At 35.4% G+C, this 23,451-nt stretch overlaps 3 protein-coding genes across 3 annotated transcripts; all 3 read left to right on the forward strand.

Moving 5' to 3' along the window:
- On the forward strand, positions 1-1,730 carry LOC147790157 (exopolygalacturonase-like). Its single transcript, XM_087128184.1, has 4 exons — positions 1-208; positions 294-596; positions 702-1,220; positions 1,306-1,730. Exons 1-4 carry the CDS (start codon positions 74-76, stop codon positions 1,567-1,569), a joined length of 1,221 nt encoding a protein of 406 aa, XP_086984310.1. The 5' UTR covers positions 1-73; the 3' UTR covers positions 1,570-1,730.
- Positions 1,731-10,852: 9,122 nt separating this feature from the next.
- LOC147790158 (exopolygalacturonase-like) lies at positions 10,853-12,582 on the forward strand. Its single transcript, XM_087128187.1, has 4 exons — positions 10,853-11,060; positions 11,146-11,448; positions 11,554-12,072; positions 12,158-12,582. The coding sequence occupies exons 1-4, from the start codon at positions 10,926-10,928 to the stop codon at positions 12,419-12,421; spliced, it is 1,221 nt and encodes a 406-aa protein (XP_086984313.1). The 5' UTR covers positions 10,853-10,925; the 3' UTR covers positions 12,422-12,582.
- Positions 12,583-21,691: 9,109 nt separating this feature from the next.
- LOC147790159 (exopolygalacturonase-like) lies at positions 21,692-23,451 on the forward strand. The gene is made up of 4 exons (XM_087128191.1): positions 21,692-21,900; positions 21,986-22,288; positions 22,394-22,912; positions 22,998-23,451. The coding sequence occupies exons 1-4, from the start codon at positions 21,766-21,768 to the stop codon at positions 23,259-23,261; spliced, it is 1,221 nt and encodes a 406-aa protein (XP_086984317.1). The 5' UTR covers positions 21,692-21,765; the 3' UTR covers positions 23,262-23,451.

A 23,451-nucleotide genomic window follows, 5' to 3' on the forward strand; every position in this document is an offset into this window, starting at 1 on the left:
ATTCTTATGTCTTAGAAGTTTGGAAATTTGAACCAAAAGAAAAAGGTAGAAGAGGAGACGAGAACTAGAAAGGATGGGATTGATATCAAAGTTTATGGCATTAATACCACTGTTGCTATTGTTGGTGTCTAATGCTATCGTTGATGCTACTAGCGGTGTTTTTGATATTACGACATTTGGTGCCAAACCTAATGCTGATGCTACTCAAGTACGTGTACATTTGTTTGAGTTGATAAACCAAAATTTTGTTTTGTACGAAATATTTTTCTCAAATGAAATGGTTGAATTCACAGGCTTTAGCAGATGCATGGAAGGAAGCATGTGCTTCGGCTACTCCAAGTAAAGTATTGGTTCCAAAAGGAACTTATCAATTAGGAGAATCGAGGCTCAAAGGTCCATGTAAAAGTCCTATTGAGCTTCTAGTTGAAGGAACATTACAAGCTTCTCCTACCGACACGGAAGGAGATGGGTTGCTTGTTATGGAATACGTCGATCATTTGACATTGGCTGGTACTGGAGTTTTCGATGGCCAAGGAAAAGCTGGTTGGGAAAAGAATGATTGCCACCTGAAGAAAGAATGCAAAAAGCTTCCCATGGTAAATGCTCCTGCTACTTTAATTATAAAGAGAACTCATAATTTGGGTTAGCATTATATGCTTTAACATGGGAGTGTTTTTTCTTTGTTTGTTTAAAATGGGCAGAATTTGAAGTTCAATTTCATCACAAATTCGATAGTGAAGGACATAACTTCGTTGGATAGCAAGAATTTTCATATCAATGTTTTGGCCGGCAAGAATCTTACCTTCGATCACCTGAAAATTACTGCACCACACAATAGTCCCAACACCGATGGAATTCACTTGGGCGATTCAGAAGACGTTTTCATTCTCAATACCGCAATCGCAACGGGAGATGATTGTATATCTGTAGGATACACTAACAGAAAAATAACCATTAGCGATGTTACTTGCGGACCGGGACATGGCATTAGCATAGGCAGCTTGGGCAAGTATAAAACTGAAAAAGAAGTGGTGGGAGTTACCGTGAAGAAATGCAAATTAATCGGTACTACAAATGGTGTCAGGATCAAATCATGGCCAGATTCTGCCGTCTCATACCCAGCCTCTGACATGCATTTTGAAGATATTGAAATGGATAATGTTGCTAACCCTATCATCATAGATCAAGAATATTGTCCATGGAATCAATGCAACCGAAAGGTGTGTATTACAATCGAACCTCCTTGGTTTCCAACTTATTATCTTTTGAACAAGTATTAATTAATGTTTATTTTGAACATCCCAGGTTCCATCAGCAATTAAGATTAGCAAAGTTAGTTTCAAGAACATCAGGGGCACATCTTCAACTCCGGTTGCCGTCAAACTTGTTTGCAGTAAAAGTAATCCATGTGAGGATGTGGAAATTGCTGATGTTGACCTCACTTATAGTGGTAAAGAAGGGCCAATTGTGTCTGAATGTGCAAATGTGAAACCGACCATTTCTGGAAAGCAGAACCCTCCCATCTGTGCTGAACCAGCGCCACCTGAGACCACTCCGTCAACTGATTGAACAATCTTTTAACGCCGACAAATGTTTCAAACCATTCTTCCTATCATTTTTATTTTAGCCTTCAAAATTAGGTTTACAGCATGCCATGATGTTGGGCATGTTTTCAATAATTGTATTTTTTTACATTTAGGAGAAATAATACTTGACGGTTCTATTTTCTACTGTAGCAAAGTCTGCTACCACATATATGACATAATTGTTTAAAATTTAATTGAATTATGTTTGAAAAATTGCTTTTCAAGCAAACTTCAAATGGTAATACTCAAAGATCACTTAATTGTCTGAAAAGTTAGGAGAGAGTTGATTAGGTGCCAAGGACGAGAAAAGTTAGGAGAGAATTGATTAGATGCAAAGGACTTACCTTGCTGTAAAGGAGGAGAAGAAGATCATGAGTTTAGTATCATACTATTTGTGGGACGAGAAAAGTTAGGAGAGAATTGAAGGAGGAGAAGAAGATCATGAGTTTAGTATCATACTATTTGTGGAGCTTCCTACGAGGGTAAAATTACAAATGGAAAGAATTTATATCTAATAAATAATTTTAAAAACACCACAACAGAGATTTATTAAAATTTCAAAATTTATTATATAAAATATACAATTTATTAAAAAAAAAAAAAAAAATTAAGGAGGAAGGCTTCATTTATAATTTAATTCATTCAAAATAAATCATCATTGGAATTAACTTAGAAAACAATGGAAAAAAAATTAAAACAAAAATATCATTTGATTTTGATCCTTCTTAAAGAAATAAACAAAGTTTCATCGTTGACCGAGAGCTAACGGTTGAAACTTTGGGCTATCTGGACACATACTTCCTGAAATGATTCAGGTGTAGCAATCAACCATTCTAGAAAGATCTTAAAGATTCTAAGGTCAAGAGTAATAAAGGAAAATAAAACAATTTTAGAAAGAGTTCAAATATTTATTCAAAGTTCCATTGTTGACCGAGAGCTAACGATCGAGACTTTTGGGCTATCTGGACACATACTTCGTGAAATGATTCAGGTGTAGCAATCAACCATTCTAGAAAGATCTTAAAGATTCTAAGGTCAAGAGTAATAAAGGAAAATAAAACAATTCTAGAAAGAGTTCAAATATTTATTCAAAGTTCCATTGTTGACCGAGAGCTAACGATTGAGACTTTTGGGCTATCTGGACACATACTTCGTGAGAGGTAACAATTGAGACTTTGGACTATCTGGACACATACTCCGTGAAATAGTTCACGTGTCAGCAAGTCTGGAAAGATCTTAAAGATTTGGACTATCTGGACACATACTCCGTGAAATAGTTCAGGTGTAGCAATCAGCAAGTCTAGAAAGATCTTAAAGATTTGAGGACAAGAGTAATAAAGGAAAATGACAAGAGTAATAACGGAAAATAAAACAATTCTAGAAAGAGTTCAAATATTTATTACTGTTATAATGGATTAAAAAAAAAAAAGTGTAGGCCTCAGACAATTTGGCTACGAAAAGACGAGTTATTAATCCCATATTATTGCTATGATATAAGGGATAACAAAAAAAATCTTTCTTTGATTTGAACTCAACCCATAAAAAATAAATCCTTCCATTCTCATATAAAAAGAGAAGAGAAGAAATCCTACTTTCATACATTATCTTAATGAAATTATATGTAATGATCAATAAATAAAGTTTAATTGGATCTATAAACGTATAAAAATTTTTGTAAACATATCAAAATTTTGATGGGTCTGAAAGGGATAAGTACAAAATTTTGCTGGGAGGAGAAAGGGAAAAGTACTTTGGTTCTGATTCAGCCTCCATTGATAGCACTCCCCTGTTGAAAATGTCAGCTTATTAGTAGAAAAGCTTCGACGAGGAGGAAGATCAACTCGAGAAGCCTCGACGATGAGAGGCCCCTACTCTCTCTAGTCAAAATGTTAGTTCTTCTTCTATGATTCCACGCTTTAGGTTTGGACTTGAACGATTTAATGCGAGACCCTCGAGAGAGCGAAGAATTATGTATCAATGTGTGATGTCCATAATTATTGCTCTAGTTGTATTCTATGCTTGTTGTCATTAAATCAAGTCCATTTTATATTCTTCAATTGGTATTGGATATAAAAAAGGTAAAATGAATGAAAAGGCTCGATGATTTAGAATAGAATGTCGAAGAAAAGGAGTGTCTAACACACTAAAAAAGTGCTTAAAATCGAAACCCTAATCTGGGACGTTTGAAGAACGTGCTAAAAAAATGAGTAACGTTCTTCGAAATTTTCCTGGGGAATGATCATGCTTGATGATTTAGATTAGAATGTCGAAGAAAAAGAGGGTATAAACCGGTAAAAAAGTGCTTCAAATCAAAACCCTAATTTGGAAACCCTAATCTGAAACGTTTCAAGCACGTGCTAAAAAAAATTGAGTAACGATCGATGTTTTTCGTAATTTTCCTGGGGAATGATCAAGCTTGATGATTTAGAATGGAATGTCGAAGAAAAGGAGGGTATAAAACAGTGAAAAAAGTGTTTAAAATCGAAACCCTAATTTTTGATATTCTATTCTAAATCATCAACGTTGATCATTCACCAAGAAAATTTCGAAAAACATCAACCGTTACTTAGTGGTTTTAGCACGTGCTTCAAAAGTCCCGAATTAAGTTTTTCGAAATTCTCTTGGGGAATGATCAACCTTGATGATTTAGAATAGAATGTCGAAGAAAAGGAGTGTATCAAACAGTAAAAAAAAAATAAAAAAAAAATAAAAATGTTTAAAATCGAAACCCCAATTTTATTACCGTTTCCTAAATTATTTTACCCTTCTCAAGTTGCTTTCGACGTTATTGAGGGCATTTTAAGTCTGTAAGACTCCTATTTTCTCAAACTAAATATTTTTTTTTAGCTAAAACTAGGAGTAATCAATATGTTTAGCTAAACTAAGTTTAATAATATGTCCTAAGAGCACCTATAGAACAGTTACGGAATCAAGACTAAACAAGTAAATGACTCTACCTTTGTTGGTTGGAAGGATTGTATGATGACGCACGCCTGTGGCCCCTACATGCACATAATTAGGAATGCTATGCTATTTTATGTATGTTATGTGATGACCTATGATGCCATGTTATGAATGCGTGTGATGTAAGTCATGATCAGTGCAATCCATAGATGATTCATATGTGTACTATGACATGAATGAAAGGAAAAACAAAATGATTCTTACTGTATGCTATGATTTTAAGCTATGTGGACCTGAGAACGTTTGCTTAATCCAGCACACCCAAACAGTGTGTGAAACTTCTCTCCTTATAATCAAATAAATGACAAGGATATGAAAATGGTAATAAATGGAAAGAACAATATACGGAAAGATAACTATGGTAGGAAGACAAATATCTAGATATTTGCCTACAATAAAATATCAAATATGATATATATGGTAAACTATAATTTAGTACTAAATATCCTTAACACCCCCCGCAAGCTGAGCGTCGGATTTGAACAAACGTGAAGCTTGGATCTGAAAAGTTCAAAGAGACCCCCCCGCAAGCTGAGCGTCGGATTTGAACAAACGTGAAGCTTGGATCTGAAAAATTCAAAGAGAGGTCAAGCAACACTTTTCGTTAAGATGTCAACAACTTGGTTCGGAGGAGGCGTAGAGAAACACTTTCTTGACTATCGAAAACTACAGAGGGATCGCCGCTCAGCAGCGATGCTGCCTTGGCTTCGGCGAGAATATGTCTAACCCATGAAGAGGGATCGTCGCTCAGTGACGATGCCTGCCTTGGCTCCAGTGATAATATTTCTATCCCAAGAAGTAGAACGGGGAAACCTAGAGCAAGGGAGAAAGACAATGTTGAATCTGGTAGAGTCGCCACGTTGGGCGAAGGAGCCAATTTTGGCGAGTAGGGCGGCGGCGACTTGGTTGGCGAAGAGGACAGTGCGGCGCCCAGATTCCAAAGGTAAATCTTTGGAGAAGGTCAATAGGTTTAGGTTAAGGTTTTTGTGAAGGATGAAGGGAAGATTGGAAAGAACATGAAAGTGACTATGTTGATTGAGGGAAAATTGATTGTGTTGGAGAAGGTGAGGTTGTATGTACCGAGTATGGCGAAGGGTGATTTGGAGGTCAAAAGGGTGGAGCCAAAGAGTAATCAATCGACTCCGCTTGCGGCAGCCATGGCGACTGCCCGTGCAGCGTCAAAGCCAGCAGTGGTGGTGGAGAAAAACCGTGGAAAATTCAAAAGCCATTGAAAAGAAAGGATTGGGGTTGTTAAACCGCAAAGACTCTTATACCATGAGAATGTTTGCTTAATCCACCACACCTAAATAGTGTGTGAAAGTTCTCTATGTATAATCAAATAAATTACAAGTATATGAAAATAGTAATAAATGGAAAGAACAATATACGGAAAGATAACTATGGTAAAAAGACAAATATCTAGATATTTGCCTATAATAAAATATCAAATATATGCTATAGATGGTAAACTATAACTTAGTACTAAATATCCATAACATGCATTTATCGATCTCATGTGCACTAGGATATTTCCTTGTTATGTTATGTTAGTACAGACGTGTACCTGCGATATTTTTGTTCATCATGATATCATGTGAGTCTTTTACTCTGTGGTGTCCGGCGACCCATTAGCGTGTTTTACTCGATGAAGCCACACCCAGGGGTACGTATACGAGGCCGCTTGCTACTCCATATGTGCGTGCGTGGGCCGTGTGTGGGGAAGTACCAACGTCCAACCCTACCTGAACTGGAAAGAACTCAAGGTCATGATAAGTTGTTTTAAAAGATAGGTTCCATCATGTATGTGTATGTTTGCATTACCTAGCTCCAACAAATACTCGAGCTACATGCTACCCTTATTTTTCACGTAATGGTAAAGCGTCTATGCATAGATAATGACGAATGCTAGAATGGTCATGTAGGCTGAGATAGGACGGTAGTATACATTGTTTTTAGTTAATAATTTCATAGGTAGCTTTTCATTTTCGTACTAAAAATTTATGTTAAAACCATAACTAGTGAGAGTTTCCTTATAGTCGGTCAACTTAAATACCCTAATCTATATAAACTTAAATACCATAATCTATATAAAACCATCCATGGTCAGAGTTTCGTTATAGGCCATTTTTTCTTTTTCTAAGTTAATTATTATTGATTATTATATTAATGAACCAAAGTAATTTTAAGCTATGTTTTTAATCATATCACAAATTAATTTACTTCTGGAATGATCTTGAAATTTTACTATTTTCAACTGTGTAAAACAAAAGATTATCGGTAATGCCCCTAATTTTCTTAGGCTAATTAGTGACGTCACTCTATGCATGCTTTAATCACGTACGCAGAAATTCATAATAAATACTTTTAAAATATAGTTATTGACTTACCTGTTCAATTCAAGACATAAATAAATGTAATATACCTTTACTTGAAAAATATAAGGTAACGCGTGACTTGAGTATTTTAAGAAATTCCTAGTAAGTCAACCCACTATTGGGGTTAATAATGCAGTCACACACAATACATGATTGAGATCTATCTTTTAAAATCGTGACAAGACCTTAGGCTCTTCCTAGTTTCGGATAGGGTTTGATGCATGGTACTTTTCCACACACGACCCACGTACACGCACATGGACCAACTAGACGGGCTCGTGTACGTTCCCCGTGAGTCTGAGTTGGTCGACACAACACATTACACGTCACCAGAAGTCTCAGAAAAGGAAAGACCCACATGATATCATGACAAACATAAATATCGAAGGTACGCATCCGTACTAGCATAACATTACGGGGAAGTATCCCGATGTACATGACATACATACATGCATGAGGTCCCATGATTTTCATTCATAACATAATAGTTGTTTCATTTCCTTTCTCTTTTCCTCCGTAACATATTTCATATATGCATCATGTATACATGGCAAATATCACGTAATTCATCACACAACTTAGATGGTAAGACATAACATTTCATACATGACATTTCATTTCATTCATAATATAGTGTAGTGGATTTCACATGTATACATAGCATACATTACATGATAATACAAAGAGCATTTAAGCATCACATAATTAATATGATACGCGCACCATCATACATCAACCAATTAGCTAACTCCAACAGTAAGATCACTTACATGGTTGGCCTTGGCCGAAGTTACTAATTACTCGATAGTCGCTTCGAAAACGGTATTCTAATGCTTAATTCTAACTATATCAATTCATATAACATGCTTAGGGCATATAAACCTCTTAACCTAGCTAAACATGATGATTATTTCTAACAAAAGTCCTAAAACTAACTAAATTTGGGTAGATAGGAGTCTTATTGACCTCAAATGCCTTATATAAGGTAAAAAATGATTTTAGGAATGTCGAAAACTTAGGAAATGGTATATAATTTTTATACCGAGTCGTCTAAGCCGAGAAACCGAGTTGCCAAGCCGTCAAGCCGAGCCGACATGAAAATGAGGCGGGTCATTATTCAAGTTAAGCGGGGGATGTATGGGTCGGGTTGAGGCACACTAGGCTGATACGTTCCAGACTAGACTGCATGTATTGGCAGTGGGTGTTGTAGAAGTGTGGTTCACCCGTAACAGAGGCCCGAGAGAATTACGACAACCTAAAATCCAACGATTTATCTCCCTTACTCGCCGAATGCTATAAATGTGTGGACTTGGATGTGTGAATGAGGGGTGTGAGATGTGAGTTTAAGGGAGGGTCGTGTTGGTTTACTCCTGCAAAAATAATGTCTCGCCTGAAATCGCGATATTTCGGACTAGATTTAAATAAATAAATAAATATATATATATATATATATATATATATATATATATATATATATATATTAATTCCAAACCATTACATTCTCTCACAGTCTAATTCCATCCGAAACCAATTAAATTTAATTTTAACCCTTTGAAACATGATAAATGTAAACTGTTTAGGAAATTCATTCACTTTTATATCTTATAAATATTTGAACTTTCCAATTGTGTTTAATAAATCTCTAACAAAGTTAAAATTTTAAAAGTTAAGTGATATGTTAAATATAAATTTCGTACAATATTTGTCTTGCTCGAAAGTTTGATTCACTATTCTTAATATTGACACAAATTACAGGTCTAGGTAGGATCCCTAAGTCTCCAACTCGACTACACAGTCATCTCGATCACATTACTTCACATTTATCTAGAAAGAAAAATTAAAAATAATTTTGATGACTAATTAGTTTACTCCCTGCCTAGCTAACTTATCATTAACAAATTTTATTATGTTTTTCAAATATTTTAAGTTTTATTAGGAATGGGTTATTTTTAGGTTTTTGGTATGGATAGGGTCCTCCATCCAACCATTACCTTGGCTCCTAGTCTCATCTACTAGGACCTCTCTATTGATATTGAGGGGTTCTAGCAACCTTAAGTTTTATTTGTTAGCTCTATTTATGTTTACTACAAATTTTAGACTCCTATGTAAGACTCATTCTCGGTCAAATACGGTTTTTCTACTAAACTCTCTGGTCAAAAATATTTATTGTTCCCAACTTAGCACGCATCGCATTGCATTGGTCACGGGTTTTTCAGGGATTAGTAGACTAAGAATACTCATTCACATCTCCATATCGTAAATAGTTCATAAGCATAAACTAGAGTCATACATCATACTTACTAATCAGGATTCTCTAATATGCTCACATTTTATGCATGGATTCATTATTATTATTATAATAATAATAATTATTATTATTATTATTTAACTCATGCTATTTACATACATTCAACGTTTTTAGCTCTTAATCCCGTGGTAACATGCTTGTTTAGGAGCTTCGATAAACTACTTACGTGAATCGTCAATTCCTTTGCTTTCATAATTGTTCATTATATGGTATTTTTTTTCACAAATTCTCTTAATTTGACCTATATCTAATGATTTTCAAGGTTGGTACAAGGTAACATTGATAAAACAGGTCAAAAGAAGTTGAACAGAACGAGCTGAAACTTGAAACAAGCCTCCACCGCCCACATGCGTAGTACACTCGTTGACCCACATGTCCCACTCCTTGGTTACTCGCACCTCCACGTGAGCGCGAAGCCTATGCACTGATGCGTCGTTCAACCTCGAAATAGCCTGAAATTCTAAATCTTTTTCATCATTTCATTCCATACCCCTTACATGATATCCACTAACTTCATAATTCACGGTGGGTTATCATCCCAGAAAGGAAAATAATATCTTTGAGGATAACACCGTTGGCTCAATTTTGATTCTTTTCTTGTTTCCTTTAGAAAAGAAACTTCAAAGGAATTCATTGACAAAAGGAACAAGAACAGCCTAAGGAGGTAGAGGGAACCCTGCCCAAACACTGCATGGTGGCCCAAATTGAAGATGGAGGCCTATTTTCTGCAAGAGACCGCATAAAGATCCAAAAAAACACAGCTGAAGGGGAGCTTGATCAATCCAAGTGTACTCCGCGTAACGTTTCACAAGCAACCCAACAACTCCATTCATCTGGAACAATTGAGAAAACCACAGATAAAATTCTATACATTTATATGTCACAAATGATAACTGATAGTGAATGAACTTGATTCTAGAGAGGATTCTAAGAAATAGAATACAAATTCTCTAGAGCTGATTCTGAAAAATATACCGCAAGTGAGCCCAATAGAATATATTAACAACACATGTGAAGAATTGAGAGAAAATTGGATCAAGGATTTATCCGTTAAAATTGGAAATGGACAGGCCGACTGACCAATTGGGCATGGACGGGCCTCGACTGCCAATATTGCTTTAAAATGACTAAAGAAATTTTTTTCCATCACATCTTTGTAATATATTTTTGATACACCTAATAATAATAAAATAAAATTTTTTTTGATACACCTAATAATAATAAAATAAAAAATCTTCATTCTCGTTAATATATTTCTCTAGAGAAGAAGGGTAAAAATTGTGAGATAGGAATAAAAGTAAAAAAAGTAAAAGAAGTAGTACGATAGAGTTTGAAAACTAATATATATACATATATATATATTAAATTTTGATAAATTCTTCGAGGATAATTTTTGGTGTGTTCATTTGTTGAAAATTGTGGGATGTACATCTATCTAGTACAGAAATTTAACAAGGAATTATGTTCAACAAAACCAGTCCTCCATCATTTAAGGTAAAACTAATTATAGGGCCTGCCTTAAACCACACACTTATTTTTTAACGAATTTAGCTAATTTGAATTGGTTATTTTTGTGTTTGTATATAAGGAGAGTGTGAGTTGGGAATGCATTCAAATCAATTCTTATGTCTTAGAAGTTTGGAAATTTGAACCAAAAGAAAAAGGTAGAAGAGGAGACGAGAACTAGAAAGGATGGGATTGATATCAAAGTTTATGGCATTAATACCACTGTTGCTATTGTTGGTGTCTAATGCTATCGTTGATGCTACTAGCGGTGTTTTTGATATTACGACATTTGGTGCCAAACCTAATGCTGATGCTACTCAAGTACGTGTACATTTGTTTGAGTTGATAAACCAAAATTTTGTTTTGTACGAAATATTTTTCTCAAATGAAATGGTTGAATTCACAGGCTTTAGCAGATGCATGGAAGGAAGCATGTGCTTCGGCTACTCCAAGTAAAGTATTGGTTCCAAAAGGAACTTATCAATTAGGAGAATCGAGGCTCAAAGGTCCATGTAAAAGTCCTATTGAGCTTCTAGTTGAAGGAACATTACAAGCTTCTCCTACCGACACGGAAGGAGATGGGTTGCTTGTTATGGAATACGTCGATCATTTGACATTGGCTGGTACTGGAGTTTTCGATGGCCAAGGAAAAGCTGGTTGGGAAAAGAATGATTGCCACCTGAAGAAAGAATGCAAAAAGCTTCCCATGGTAAATGCTCCTGCTACTTTAATTATAAAGAGAACTCATAATTTGGGTTAGCATTATATGCTTTAACATGGGAGTGTTTTTTCTTTGTTTGTTTAAAATGGGCAGAATTTGAAGTTCAATTTCATCACAAATTCGATAGTGAAGGACATAACTTCGTTGGATAGCAAGAATTTTCATATCAATGTTTTGGCCGGCAAGAATCTTACCTTCGATCACCTGAAAATTACTGCACCACACAATAGTCCCAACACCGATGGAATTCACTTGGGCGATTCAGAAGACGTTTTCATTCTCAATACCGCAATCGCAACGGGAGATGATTGTATATCTGTAGGATACACTAACAGAAAAATAACCATTAGCGATGTTACTTGCGGACCGGGACATGGCATTAGCATAGGCAGCTTGGGCAAGTATAAAACTGAAAAAGAAGTGGTGGGAGTTACCGTGAAGAAATGCAAATTAATCGGTACTACAAATGGTGTCAGGATCAAATCATGGCCAGATTCTGCCGTCTCATACCCAGCCTCTGACATGCATTTTGAAGATATTGAAATGGATAATGTTGCTAACCCTATCATCATAGATCAAGAATATTGTCCATGGAATCAATGCAACCGAAAGGTGTGTATTACAATCGAACCTCCTTGGTTTCCAACTTATTATCTTTTGAACAAGTATTAATTAATGTTTATTTTGAACATCCCAGGTTCCATCAGCAATTAAGATTAGCAAAGTTAGTTTCAAGAACATCAGGGGCACATCTTCAACTCCGGTTGCCGTCAAACTTGTTTGCAGTAAAAGTAATCCATGTGAGGATGTGGAAATTGCTGATGTTGACCTCACTTATAGTGGTAAAGAAGGGCCAATTGTGTCTGAATGTGCAAATGTGAAACCGACCATTTCTGGAAAGCAGAACCCTCCCATCTGTGCTGAACCAGCGCCACCTGAGACCACTCCGTCAACTGATTGAACAATCTTTTAACGCCGACAAATGTTTCAAACCATTCTTCCTATCATTTTTATTTTAGCCTTCAAAATTAGGTTTACAGCATGCCATGATGTTGGGCATGTTTTCAATAATTGTATTTTTTTACATTTAGGAGAAATAATACTTGACGGTTCTATTTTCTACTGTAGCAAAGTCTGCTACCACATATATGACATAATTGTTTAAAATTTAATTGAATTATGTTTGAAAAATTGCTTTTCAAGCAAACTTCAAATGGTAATACTCAAAGATCACTTAATTGTCTGAAAAGTTAGGAGAGAGTTGATTAGGTGCCAAGGACGAGAAAAGTTAGGAGAGAATTGATTAGATGCAAAGGACTTACCTTGCTGTAAAGGAGGAGAAGAAGATCATGAGTTTAGTATCATACTATTTGTGGGACGAGAAAAGTTAGGAGAGAATTGAAGGAGGAGAAGAAGATCATGAGTTTAGTATCATACTATTTGTGGAGCTTCCTACGAGGGTAAAATTACAAATGGAAAGAATTTATATCTAATAAATAATTTTAAAAACACCACAACAGAGATTTATTAAAATTTCAAAATTTATTATATAAAATATACAATTTATTAAAAAAAAAAAAAAAAATTAAGGAGGAAGGCTTCATTTATAATTTAATTCATTCAAAATAAATCATCATTGGAATTAACTTAGAAAACAATGGAAAAAAAATTAAAACAAAAATATCATTTGATTTTGATCCTTCTTAAAGAAATAAACAAAGTTTCATCGTTGACCGAGAGCTAACGGTTGAAACTTTGGGCTATCTGGACACATACTTCCTGAAATGATTCAGGTGTAGCAATCAACCATTCTAGAAAGATCTTAAAGATTCTAAGGTCAAGAGTAATAAAGGAAAATAAAACAATTTTAGAAAGAGTTCAAATATTTATTCAAAGTTCCATTGTTGACCGAGAGCTAACGATCGAGACTTTTGGGCTATCTGGACACATACTTCGTGAAATGATTCAGGTGTAGCAATCAACCATTCTAGAAAGATCTTAAAGATTCTAAGGTCAAGAGTAATAAAGGAAAATAAAACAATTCTAGAAAGAGTTCAAATATTTATTCAAAGTTCCATTGTTGACCGAGAGCTAACGATTGAGACTTTTGGGCTATCTGGACACATACTTCGTGAGAGGTAACAATTGAGACTTTGGACTATCTGGACACATACTCCGTGAAATAGTTCACGTGTCAGCAAGTCTGGAAAGATCTTAAAGATTTGGACTATCTGGACACATACTCCGTGAAATAGTTCAGGTGTAGCAATCAGCAAGTCTAGAAAGATCTTAAAGATTTGAGGACAAGAGTAATAAAGGAAAATGACAAGAGTAATAACGGAAAATAAAACAATTCTAGAAAGAGTTCAAATATTTATTACTGTTATAATGGATTAAAAAAAAAAAAGTGTAGGCCTCAGACAATTTGGCTACGAAAAGACGAGTTATTAATCCCATATTATTGCTATGATATAAGGGATAACAAAAAAAATCTTTCTTTGATTTGAACTCAACCCATAAAAAATAAATCCTTCCATTCTCATATAAAAAGAGAAGAGAAGAAATCCTACTTTCATACATTATCTTAATGAAATTATATGTAATGATCAATAAATAAAGTTTAATTGGATCTATAAACGTATAAAAATTTTTGTAAACATATCAAAATTTTGATGGGTCTGAAAGGGATAAGTACAAAATTTTGCTGGGAGGAGAAAGGGAAAAGTACTTTGGTTCTGATTCAGCCTCCATTGATAGCACTCCCCTGTTGAAAATGTCAGCTTATTAGTAGAAAAGCTTCGACGAGGAGGAAGATCAACTCGAGAAGCCTCGACGATGAGAGGCCCCTACTCTCTCTAGTCAAAATGTTAGTTCTTCTTCTATGATTCCACGCTTTAGGTTTGGACTTGAACGATTTAATGCGAGACCCTCGAGAGAGCGAAGAATTATGTATCAATGTGTGATGTCCATAATTATTGCTCTAGTTGTATTCTATGCTTGTTGTCATTAAATCAAGTCCATTTTATATTCTTCAATTGGTATTGGATATAAAAAAGGTAAAATGAATGAAAAGGCTCGATGATTTAGAATAGAATGTCGAAGAAAAGGAGTGTCTAACACACTAAAAAAGTGCTTAAAATCGAAACCCTAATCTGGGACGTTTGAAGAACGTGCTAAAAAAATGAGTAACGTTCTTCGAAATTTTCCTGGGGAATGATCATGCTTGATGATTTAGATTAGAATGTCGAAGAAAAAGAGGGTATAAACCGGTAAAAAAGTGCTTCAAATCAAAACCCTAATTTGGAAACCCTAATCTGAAACGTTTCAAGCACGTGCTAAAAAAAATTGAGTAACGATCGATGTTTTTCGTAATTTTCCTGGGGAATGATCAAGCTTGATGATTTAGAATGGAATGTCGAAGAAAAGGAGGGTATAAAACAGTGAAAAAAGTGTTTAAAATCGAAACCCTAATTTTTGATATTCTATTCTAAATCATCAACGTTGATCATTCACCAAGAAAATTTCGAAAAACATCAACCGTTACTTAGTGGTTTTAGCACGTGCTTCAAAAGTCCCGAATTAAGTTTTTCGAAATTCTCTTGGGGAATGATCAACCTTGATGATTTAGAATAGAATGTCGAAGAAAAGGAGTGTATCAAACAGTAAAAAAAAAATAAAAAAAAAATAAAAATGTTTAAAATCGAAACCCCAATTTTATTACCGTTTCCTAAATTATTTTACCCTTCTCAAGTTGCTTTCGACGTTATTGAGGGCATTTTAAGTCTGTAAGACTCCTATTTTCTCAAACTAAATATTTTTTTTTAGCTAAAACTAGGAGTAATCAATATGTTTAGCTAAACTAAGTTTAATAATATGTCCTAAGAGCACCTATAGAACAGTTACGGAATCAAGACTAAACAAGTAAATGACTCTACCTTTGTTGGTTGGAAGGATTGTATGATGACGCACGCCTGTGGCCCCTACATGCACATAATTAGGAATGCTATGCTATTTTATGTATGTTATGTGATGACCTATGATGCCATGTTATGAATGCGTGTGATGTAAGTCATGATCAGTGCAATCCATAGATGATTCATATGTGTACTATGACATGAATGAAAGGAAAAACAAAATGATTCTTACTGTATGCTATGATTTTAAGCTATGTGGACCTGAGAACGTTTGCTTAATCCAGCACACCCAAACAGTGTGTGAAACTTCTCTCCTTATAATCAAATAAATGACAAGGATATGAAAATGGTAATAAATGGAAAGAACAATATACGGAAAGATAACTATGGTAGGAAGACAAATATCTAGATATTTGCCTACAATAAAATATCAAATATGATATATATGGTAAACTATAATTTAGTACTAAATATCCTTAACACCCCCCGCAAGCTGAGCGTCGGATTTGAACAAACGTGAAGCTTGGATCTGAAAAGTTCAAAGAGACCCCCCCGCAAGCTGAGCGTCGGATTTGAACAAACGTGAAGCTTGGATCTGAAAAATTCAAAGAGAGGTCAAGCAACACTTTTCGTTAAGATGTCAACAACTTGGTTCGGAGGAGGCGTAGAGAAACACTTTCTTGACTATCGAAAACTACAGAGGGATCGCCGCTCAGCAGCGATGCTGCCTTGGCTTCGGCGAGAATATGTCTAACCCATGAAGAGGGATCGTCGCTCAGTGACGATGCCTGCCTTGGCTCCAGTGATAATATTTCTATCCCAAGAAGTAGAACGGGGAAACCTAGAGCAAGGGAGAAAGACAATGTTGAATCTGGTAGAGTCGCCACGTTGGGCGAAGGAGCCAATTTTGGCGAGTAGGGCGGCGGCGACTTGGTTGGCGAAGAGGACAGTGCGGCGCCCAGATTCCAAAGGTAAATCTTTGGAGAAGGTCAATAGGTTTAGGTTAAGGTTTTTGTGAAGGATGAAGGGAAGATTGGAAAGAACATGAAAGTGACTATGTTGATTGAGGGAAAATTGATTGTGTTGGAGAAGGTGAGGTTGTATGTACCGAGTATGGCGAAGGGTGATTTGGAGGTCAAAAGGGTGGAGCCAAAGAGTAATCAATCGACTCCGCTTGCGGCAGCCATGGCGACTGCCCGTGCAGCGTCAAAGCCAGCAGTGGTGGTGGAGAAAAACCGTGGAAAATTCAAAAGCCATTGAAAAGAAAGGATTGGGGTTGTTAAACCGCAAAGACTCTTATACCATGAGAATGTTTGCTTAATCCACCACACCTAAATAGTGTGTGAAAGTTCTCTATGTATAATCAAATAAATTACAAGTATATGAAAATAGTAATAAATGGAAAGAACAATATACGGAAAGATAACTATGGTAAAAAGACAAATATCTAGATATTTGCCTATAATAAAATATCAAATATATGCTATAGATGGTAAACTATAACTTAGTACTAAATATCCATAACATGCATTTATCGATCTCATGTGCACTAGGATATTTCCTTGTTATGTTATGTTAGTACAGACGTGTACCTGCGATATTTTTGTTCATCATGATATCATGTGAGTCTTTTACTCTGTGGTGTCCGGCGACCCATTAGCGTGTTTTACTCGATGAAGCCACACCCAGGGGTACGTATACGAGGCCGCTTGCTACTCCATATGTGCGTGCGTGGGCCGTGTGTGGGGAAGTACCAACGTTCAACCCTACCTGAACTGGAAAGAACTCAAGGTCATGATAAGTTGTTTTAAAAGATAGGTTCCATCATGTATGTGTATGTTTGCATTACCTAGCTCCAACAAATACTCGAGCTACATGCTACCCTTATTTTTCACGTAATGGTAAAGCGTCTATGCATAGATAATGACGAATGCTAGAATGGTCATGTAGGCTGAGATAGGACGGTAGTATACATTGTTTTTAGTTAATAATTTCATAGGTAGCTTTTCATTTTCGTACTAAAAATTTATGTTAAAACCATAACTAGTGAGAGTTTCCTTATAGTCGGTCAACTTAAATACCCTAATCTATATAAACTTAAATACCATAATCTATATAAAACCATCCATGGTCAGAGTTTCGTTATAGGCCATTTTTTCTTTTTCTAAGTTAATTATTATTGATTATTATATTAATGAACCAAAGTAATTTTAAGCTATGTTTTTAATCATATCACAAATTAATTTACTTCTGGAATGATCTTGAAATTTTACTATTTTCAACTGTGTAAAACAAAAGATTATCGGTAATGCCCCTAATTTTCTTAGGCTAATTAGTGACGTCACTCTATGCATGCTTTAATCACGTACGCAGAAATTCATAATAAATACTTTTAAAATATAGTTATTGACTTACCTGTTCAATTCAAGACATAAATAAATGTAATATACCTTTACTTGAAAAATATAAGGTAACGCGTGACTTGAGTATTTTAAGAAATTCCTAGTAAGTCAACCCACTATTGGGGTTAATAATGCAGTCACACACAATACATGATTGAGATCTATCTTTTAAAATCGTGACAAGACCTTAGGCTCTTCCTAGTTTCGGATAGGGTTTGATGCATGGTACTTTTCCACACACGACCCACGTACACGCACATGGACCAACTAGACGGGCTCGTGTACGTTCCCCGTGAGTCTGAGTTGGTCGACACAACACATTACACGTCACCAGAAGTCTCAGAAAAGGAAAGACCCACATGATATCATGACAAACATAAATATCGAAGGTACGCATCCGTACTAGCATAACATTACGGGGAAGTATCCCGATGTACATGACATACATACATGCATGAGGTCCCATGATTTTCATTCATAACATAATAGTTGTTTCATTTCCTTTCTCTTTTCCTCCGTAACATATTTCATATATGCATCATGTATACATGGCAAATATCACGTAATTCATCACACAACTTAGATGGTAAGACATAACATTTCATACATGACATTTCATTTCATTCATAATATAGTGTAGTGGATTTCACATGTATACATAGCATACATTACATGATAATACAAAGAGCATTTAAGCATCACATAATTAATATGATACGCGCACCATCATACATCAACCAATTAGCTAACTCCAACAGTAAGATCACTTACATGGTTGGCCTTGGCCGAAGTTACTAATTACTCGATAGTCGCTTCGAAAACGGTATTCTAATGCTTAATTCTAACTATATCAATTCATATAACATGCTTAGGGCATATAAACCTCTTAACCTAGCTAAACATGATGATTATTTCTAACAAAAGTCCTAAAACTAACTAAATTTGGGTAGATAGGAGTCTTATTGACCTCAAATGCCTTATATAAGGTAAAAAATGATTTTAGGAATGTCGAAAACTTAGGAAATGGTATATAATTTTTATACCGAGTCGTCTAAGCCGAGAAACCGAGTCCAAGCCGTCAAGCCGAGCCGACATGAAAATGAGGCGGGTCATTATTCAAGTTAAGCGGGGGATGTATGGGTCGGGTTGAGGCACACTAGGCTGATACGTTCCAGACTAGACTGCATGTATTGGCAGTGGGTGTTGTAGAAGTGTGGTTCACCCGTAACAGAGGCCCGAGAGAATTACGACAACCTAAAATCCAACGATTTATCTCCCTTACTCGCCGAATGCTATAAATGTGTGGACTTGGATGTGTGAATGAGGGGTGTGAGATGTGAGTTTAAGGGAGGGTCGTGTTGGTTTACTCCTGCAAAAATAATGTCTCGCCTGAAATCGCGATATTTCGGACTAGATTTAAATAAATAAATAAATAAATATATATATATATATATATATATATATATATATATTAATTCCAAACCATTACATTCTCTCACAGTCTAATTCCATCCGAAACCAATTAAATTTAATTTTAACCCTTTGAAACATGATAAATGTAAACTGTTTAGGAAATTCATTCACTTTTATATCTTATAAATATTTGAACTTTCCAATTGTGTTTAATAAATCTCTAACAAAGTTAAAATTTTAAAAGTTAAGTGATATGTTAAATATAAATTTCGTACAATATTTGTCTTGCTCGAAAGTTTGATTCACTATTCTTAATATTGACACAAATTACAGGTCTAGGTAGGATCCCTAAGTCTCCAACTCGACTACACAGTCATCTCGATCACATTACTTCACATTTATCTAGAAAGAAAAATTAAAAATAATTTTGATGACTAATTAGTTTACTCCCTGCCTAGCTAACTTATCATTAACAAATTTTATTATGTTTTTCAAATATTTTAAGTTTTATTAGGAATGGGTTATTTTTAGGTTTTTGGTATGGATAGGGTCCTCCATCCAACCATTACCTTGGCTCCTAGTCTCATCTACTAGGACCTCTCTATTGATATTGAGGGGTTCTAGCAACCTTAAGTTTTATTTGTTAGCTCTATTTATGTTTACTACAAATTTTAGACTCCTATGTAAGACTCATTCTCGGTCAAATACGGTTTTTCTACTAAACTCTCTGGTCAAAAATATTTATTGTTCCCAACTTAGCACGCATCGCATTGCATTGGTCACGGGTTTTTCAGGGATTAGTAGACTAAGAATACTCATTCACATCTCCATATCGTAAATAGTTCATAAGCATAAACTAGAGTCATACATCATACTTACTAATCAGGATTCTCTAATATGCTCACATTTTATGCATGGATTCATTATTATTATTATAATAATAATTATTATTATTATTATTATTTAACTCATGCTATTTACATACATTCAACGTTTTTAGCTCTTAATCCCGTGGTAACATGCTTGTTTAGGAGCTTCGATAAACTACTTACGTGAATCGTCAATTCCTTTGCTTTCATAATTGTTCATTATATGGTATTTTTTTTCACAAATTCTCTTAATTTGACCTATATCTAATGATTTTCAAGGTTGGTACAAGGTAATATTGATAAAACAGGTCAAAAGAAGTTGAACAGAACGAGCTGAAACTTGAAACAAGCCTCCACCGCCCACATGCGTAGTACACTCGTTGACCCACATGTCCCACTCCTTGGTTACTCGCACCTCCACGTGAGCGCGAAGCCTATGCACTGATGCGTCGTTCAACCTCGAAATAGCCTGAAATTCTAAATCTTTTTCATCATTTCATTCCATACCCCTTATATGATATCCACTAACTTCATAATTCACGGTGGGTTATCATCCCAGAAAGGAAAATAATATCTTTGAGGATAACACCGTTGGCTCAATTTTGATTCTTTTCTTGTTTCCTTTAGAAAAGAAACTTCAAAGGAATTCATTGACAAAAGGAACAAGAACAGCCTAAGGAGGTAGAGGGAACCCTGCCCAAACACTGCATGGTGGCCCAAATTGAAGATGGAGGCCTATTTTCTGCAAGAGACCGCATAAAGATCCAAAAAAACACAGCTGAAGGGGAGCTTGATCAATCCAAGTGTACTCCGCGTAACGTTTCACAAGCAACCCAACAACTCCATTCATCTGGAACAATTGAGAAAACCACAGATAAAATTCTATACATTTATATGTCACAAATGATAACTGATAGTGAATGAACGTGATTCTAGAGAGGATTCTAAGAAATAGAATACAAATTCTCTAGAGCTGATTCTGAAAAATATACCGCAAGTGAGCCCAATAGAATATATTAACAACACATGTGAAGAATTGAGAGAAAATTGGATCAAGGGTTTATCCGTTAAAATTGGAAATGGACAGGCCGACTGACCAATTGGGCATGGACGGGCCTCGACTGCCAATATTGCTTTAAAATGACTAAAGAAATTTTTTTCCATCACATCTTTGTAATATATTTTTGATACACCTAATAATAATAAAATAAAATTTTTTTTGATACACCTAATAATAATAAAATAAAAAATCTTCATTCTCGTTAATATATTTCTCTAGAGAAGAAGGGTAAAAATTGTGAGATAGGAATAAAAGTAAAAAAAGTAAAAGAAGTAGTACGATAGAGTTTGAAAACTAATATATATACATATATATATTAAATTTTGATAAATTCTTCGAGGATAATTTTTGGTGTGTTCATTTGTTGAAAATTGTGGGATGTACATCTATCTAGTACAGAAATTTAACAAGGAATTATGTTCAACAAAACCAGTCCTCCATCATTTAAGGTAAAACTAATTATAGGGCCTGCCTTAAACCACACACTTATTTTTTAACGAATTTAGCTAATTTGAATTGGTTATTTTTGTGTTTGTATATAAGGAGAGTGTGAGTTGGGAATGCATTCAAATCAATTCTTATGTCTTAGAAGTTTGGAAATTTGAACCAAAAGAAAAAGGTAGAAGAGGAGACGAGAACTAGAAAGGATGGGATTGATATCAAAGTTTATGGCATTAATACCACTGTTGCTATTGTTGGTGTCTAATGCTATCGTTGATGCTACTAGCGGTGTTTTTGATATTACGACATTTGGTGCCAAACCTAATGCTGATGCTACTCAAGTACGTGTACATTTGTTTGAGTTGATAAACCAAAATTTTGTTTTGTACGAAATATTTTTCTCAAATGAAATGGTTGAATTCACAGGCTTTAGCAGATGCATGGAAGGAAGCATGTGCTTCGGCTACTCCAAGTAAAGTATTGGTTCCAAAAGGAACTTATCAATTAGGAGAATCGAGGCTCAAAGGTCCATGTAAAAGTCCTATTGAGCTTCTAGTTGAAGGAACATTACAAGCTTCTCCTACCGACACGGAAGGAGATGGGTTGCTTGTTATGGAATACGTCGATCATTTGACATTGGCTGGTACTGGAGTTTTCGATGGCCAAGGAAAAGCTGGTTGGGAAAAGAATGATTGCCACCTGAAGAAAGAATGCAAAAAGCTTCCCATGGTAAATGCTCCTGCTACTTTAATTATAAAGAGAACTCATAATTTAGGTTAGCATTATATGCTTTAACATGGGAGTGTTTTTTCTTTGTTTGTTTAAAATGGGCAGAATTTGAAGTTCAATTTCATCACAAATTCGATAGTGAAGGACATAACTTCGTTGGATAGCAAGAATTTTCATATCAATGTTTTGGCCGGCAAGAATCTTACCTTCGATCACCTGAAAATTACTGCACCACACAATAGTCCCAACACCGATGGAATTCACTTGGGCGATTCAGAAGACGTTTTCATTCTCAATACCGCAATCGCAACGGGAGATGATTGTATATCTGTAGGATACACTAACAGAAAAATAACCATTAGCGATGTTACTTGCGGACCGGGACATGGCATTAGCATAGGCAGCTTGGGCAAGTATAAAACTGAAAAAGAAGTGGTAGGAGTTACCGTGAAGAAATGCAAATTAATCGGTACTACAAATGGTGTCAGGATCAAATCATGGCCAGATTCTGCCGTCTCATACCCAGCCTCTGACATGCATTTTGAAGATATTGAAATGGATAATGTTGCTAACCCTATCATCATAGATCAAGAATATTGTCCATGGAATCAATGCAACCGAAAGGTGTGTATTACAATCGAACCTCCTTGGTTTCCAACTTATTATCTTTTCAACAAGTATTAATTAATGTTTATTTTGAACATCCCAGGTTCCATCAGCAATTAAGATTAGCAAAGTTAGTTTCAAGAACATCAGGGGCACATCTTCAACTCCGGTTGCCGTCAAACTTGTTTGCAGTAAAAGTAATCCATGTGAGGATGTGGAAATTGCTGATGTTGACCTCACTTATAGTGGTAAAGAAGGGCCAATTGTGTCTGAATGTGCAAATGTGAAACCGACCATTTCTGGAAAGCAGAACCCTCCCATCTGTGCTGAACCAGCGCCACCTGAGACCACTCCGTCAACTGATTGAATAATCATTGAATAATCTTTTAACGCCGACAAATGTTTCAAATCATTCTTCCTATCATTTTTATTTTAGCTTCAAAATTCGGTTTACAACATGCCATGACGTTGGGCATGTTTTCAATAATACTTACGATTCTATTTTCTACTGTAATACACTCGCTACCACATATATGACATAATTGTTTAAAACTTAA

Source organism: Cucurbita pepo, chromosome 11 (assembly GCF_057944985.1).
Source record: "Cucurbita pepo subsp. pepo isolate OVF chromosome 11, ASM5794498v1, whole genome shotgun sequence".
NCBI classification, from domain to species: Eukaryota; Viridiplantae; Streptophyta; class Magnoliopsida; order Cucurbitales; family Cucurbitaceae; genus Cucurbita; species Cucurbita pepo.

Bases quoted from the DNA above. Each gene is read 5' to 3' on its own strand.
- LOC147790157 (XM_087128184.1), top strand. From the start codon at position 74: ATGGGATTGATATCAAAGTTTATGGCATTAATACCACTGTTGCTATTG. The intron at 209-293 runs GTACGTGTACAT...TTGAATTCACAG, and splicing joins CTAATGCTGATGCTACTCAA to GCTTTAGCAGATGCATGGAA. The intron at 597-701 runs GTAAATGCTCCT...TAAAATGGGCAG, and splicing joins AATGCAAAAAGCTTCCCATG to AATTTGAAGTTCAATTTCAT.
- LOC147790158 (XM_087128187.1), top strand. From the start codon at position 10,926: ATGGGATTGATATCAAAGTTTATGGCATTAATACCACTGTTGCTATTG. The intron at 11,061-11,145 runs GTACGTGTACAT...TTGAATTCACAG, and splicing joins CTAATGCTGATGCTACTCAA to GCTTTAGCAGATGCATGGAA. The intron at 12,073-12,157 runs GTGTGTATTACA...TGAACATCCCAG, and splicing joins GGAATCAATGCAACCGAAAG to GTTCCATCAGCAATTAAGAT.
- LOC147790159 (XM_087128191.1), top strand. From the start codon at position 21,766: ATGGGATTGATATCAAAGTTTATGGCATTAATACCACTGTTGCTATTG. The intron at 22,289-22,393 runs GTAAATGCTCCT...TAAAATGGGCAG, and splicing joins AATGCAAAAAGCTTCCCATG to AATTTGAAGTTCAATTTCAT. The intron at 22,913-22,997 runs GTGTGTATTACA...TGAACATCCCAG, and splicing joins GGAATCAATGCAACCGAAAG to GTTCCATCAGCAATTAAGAT.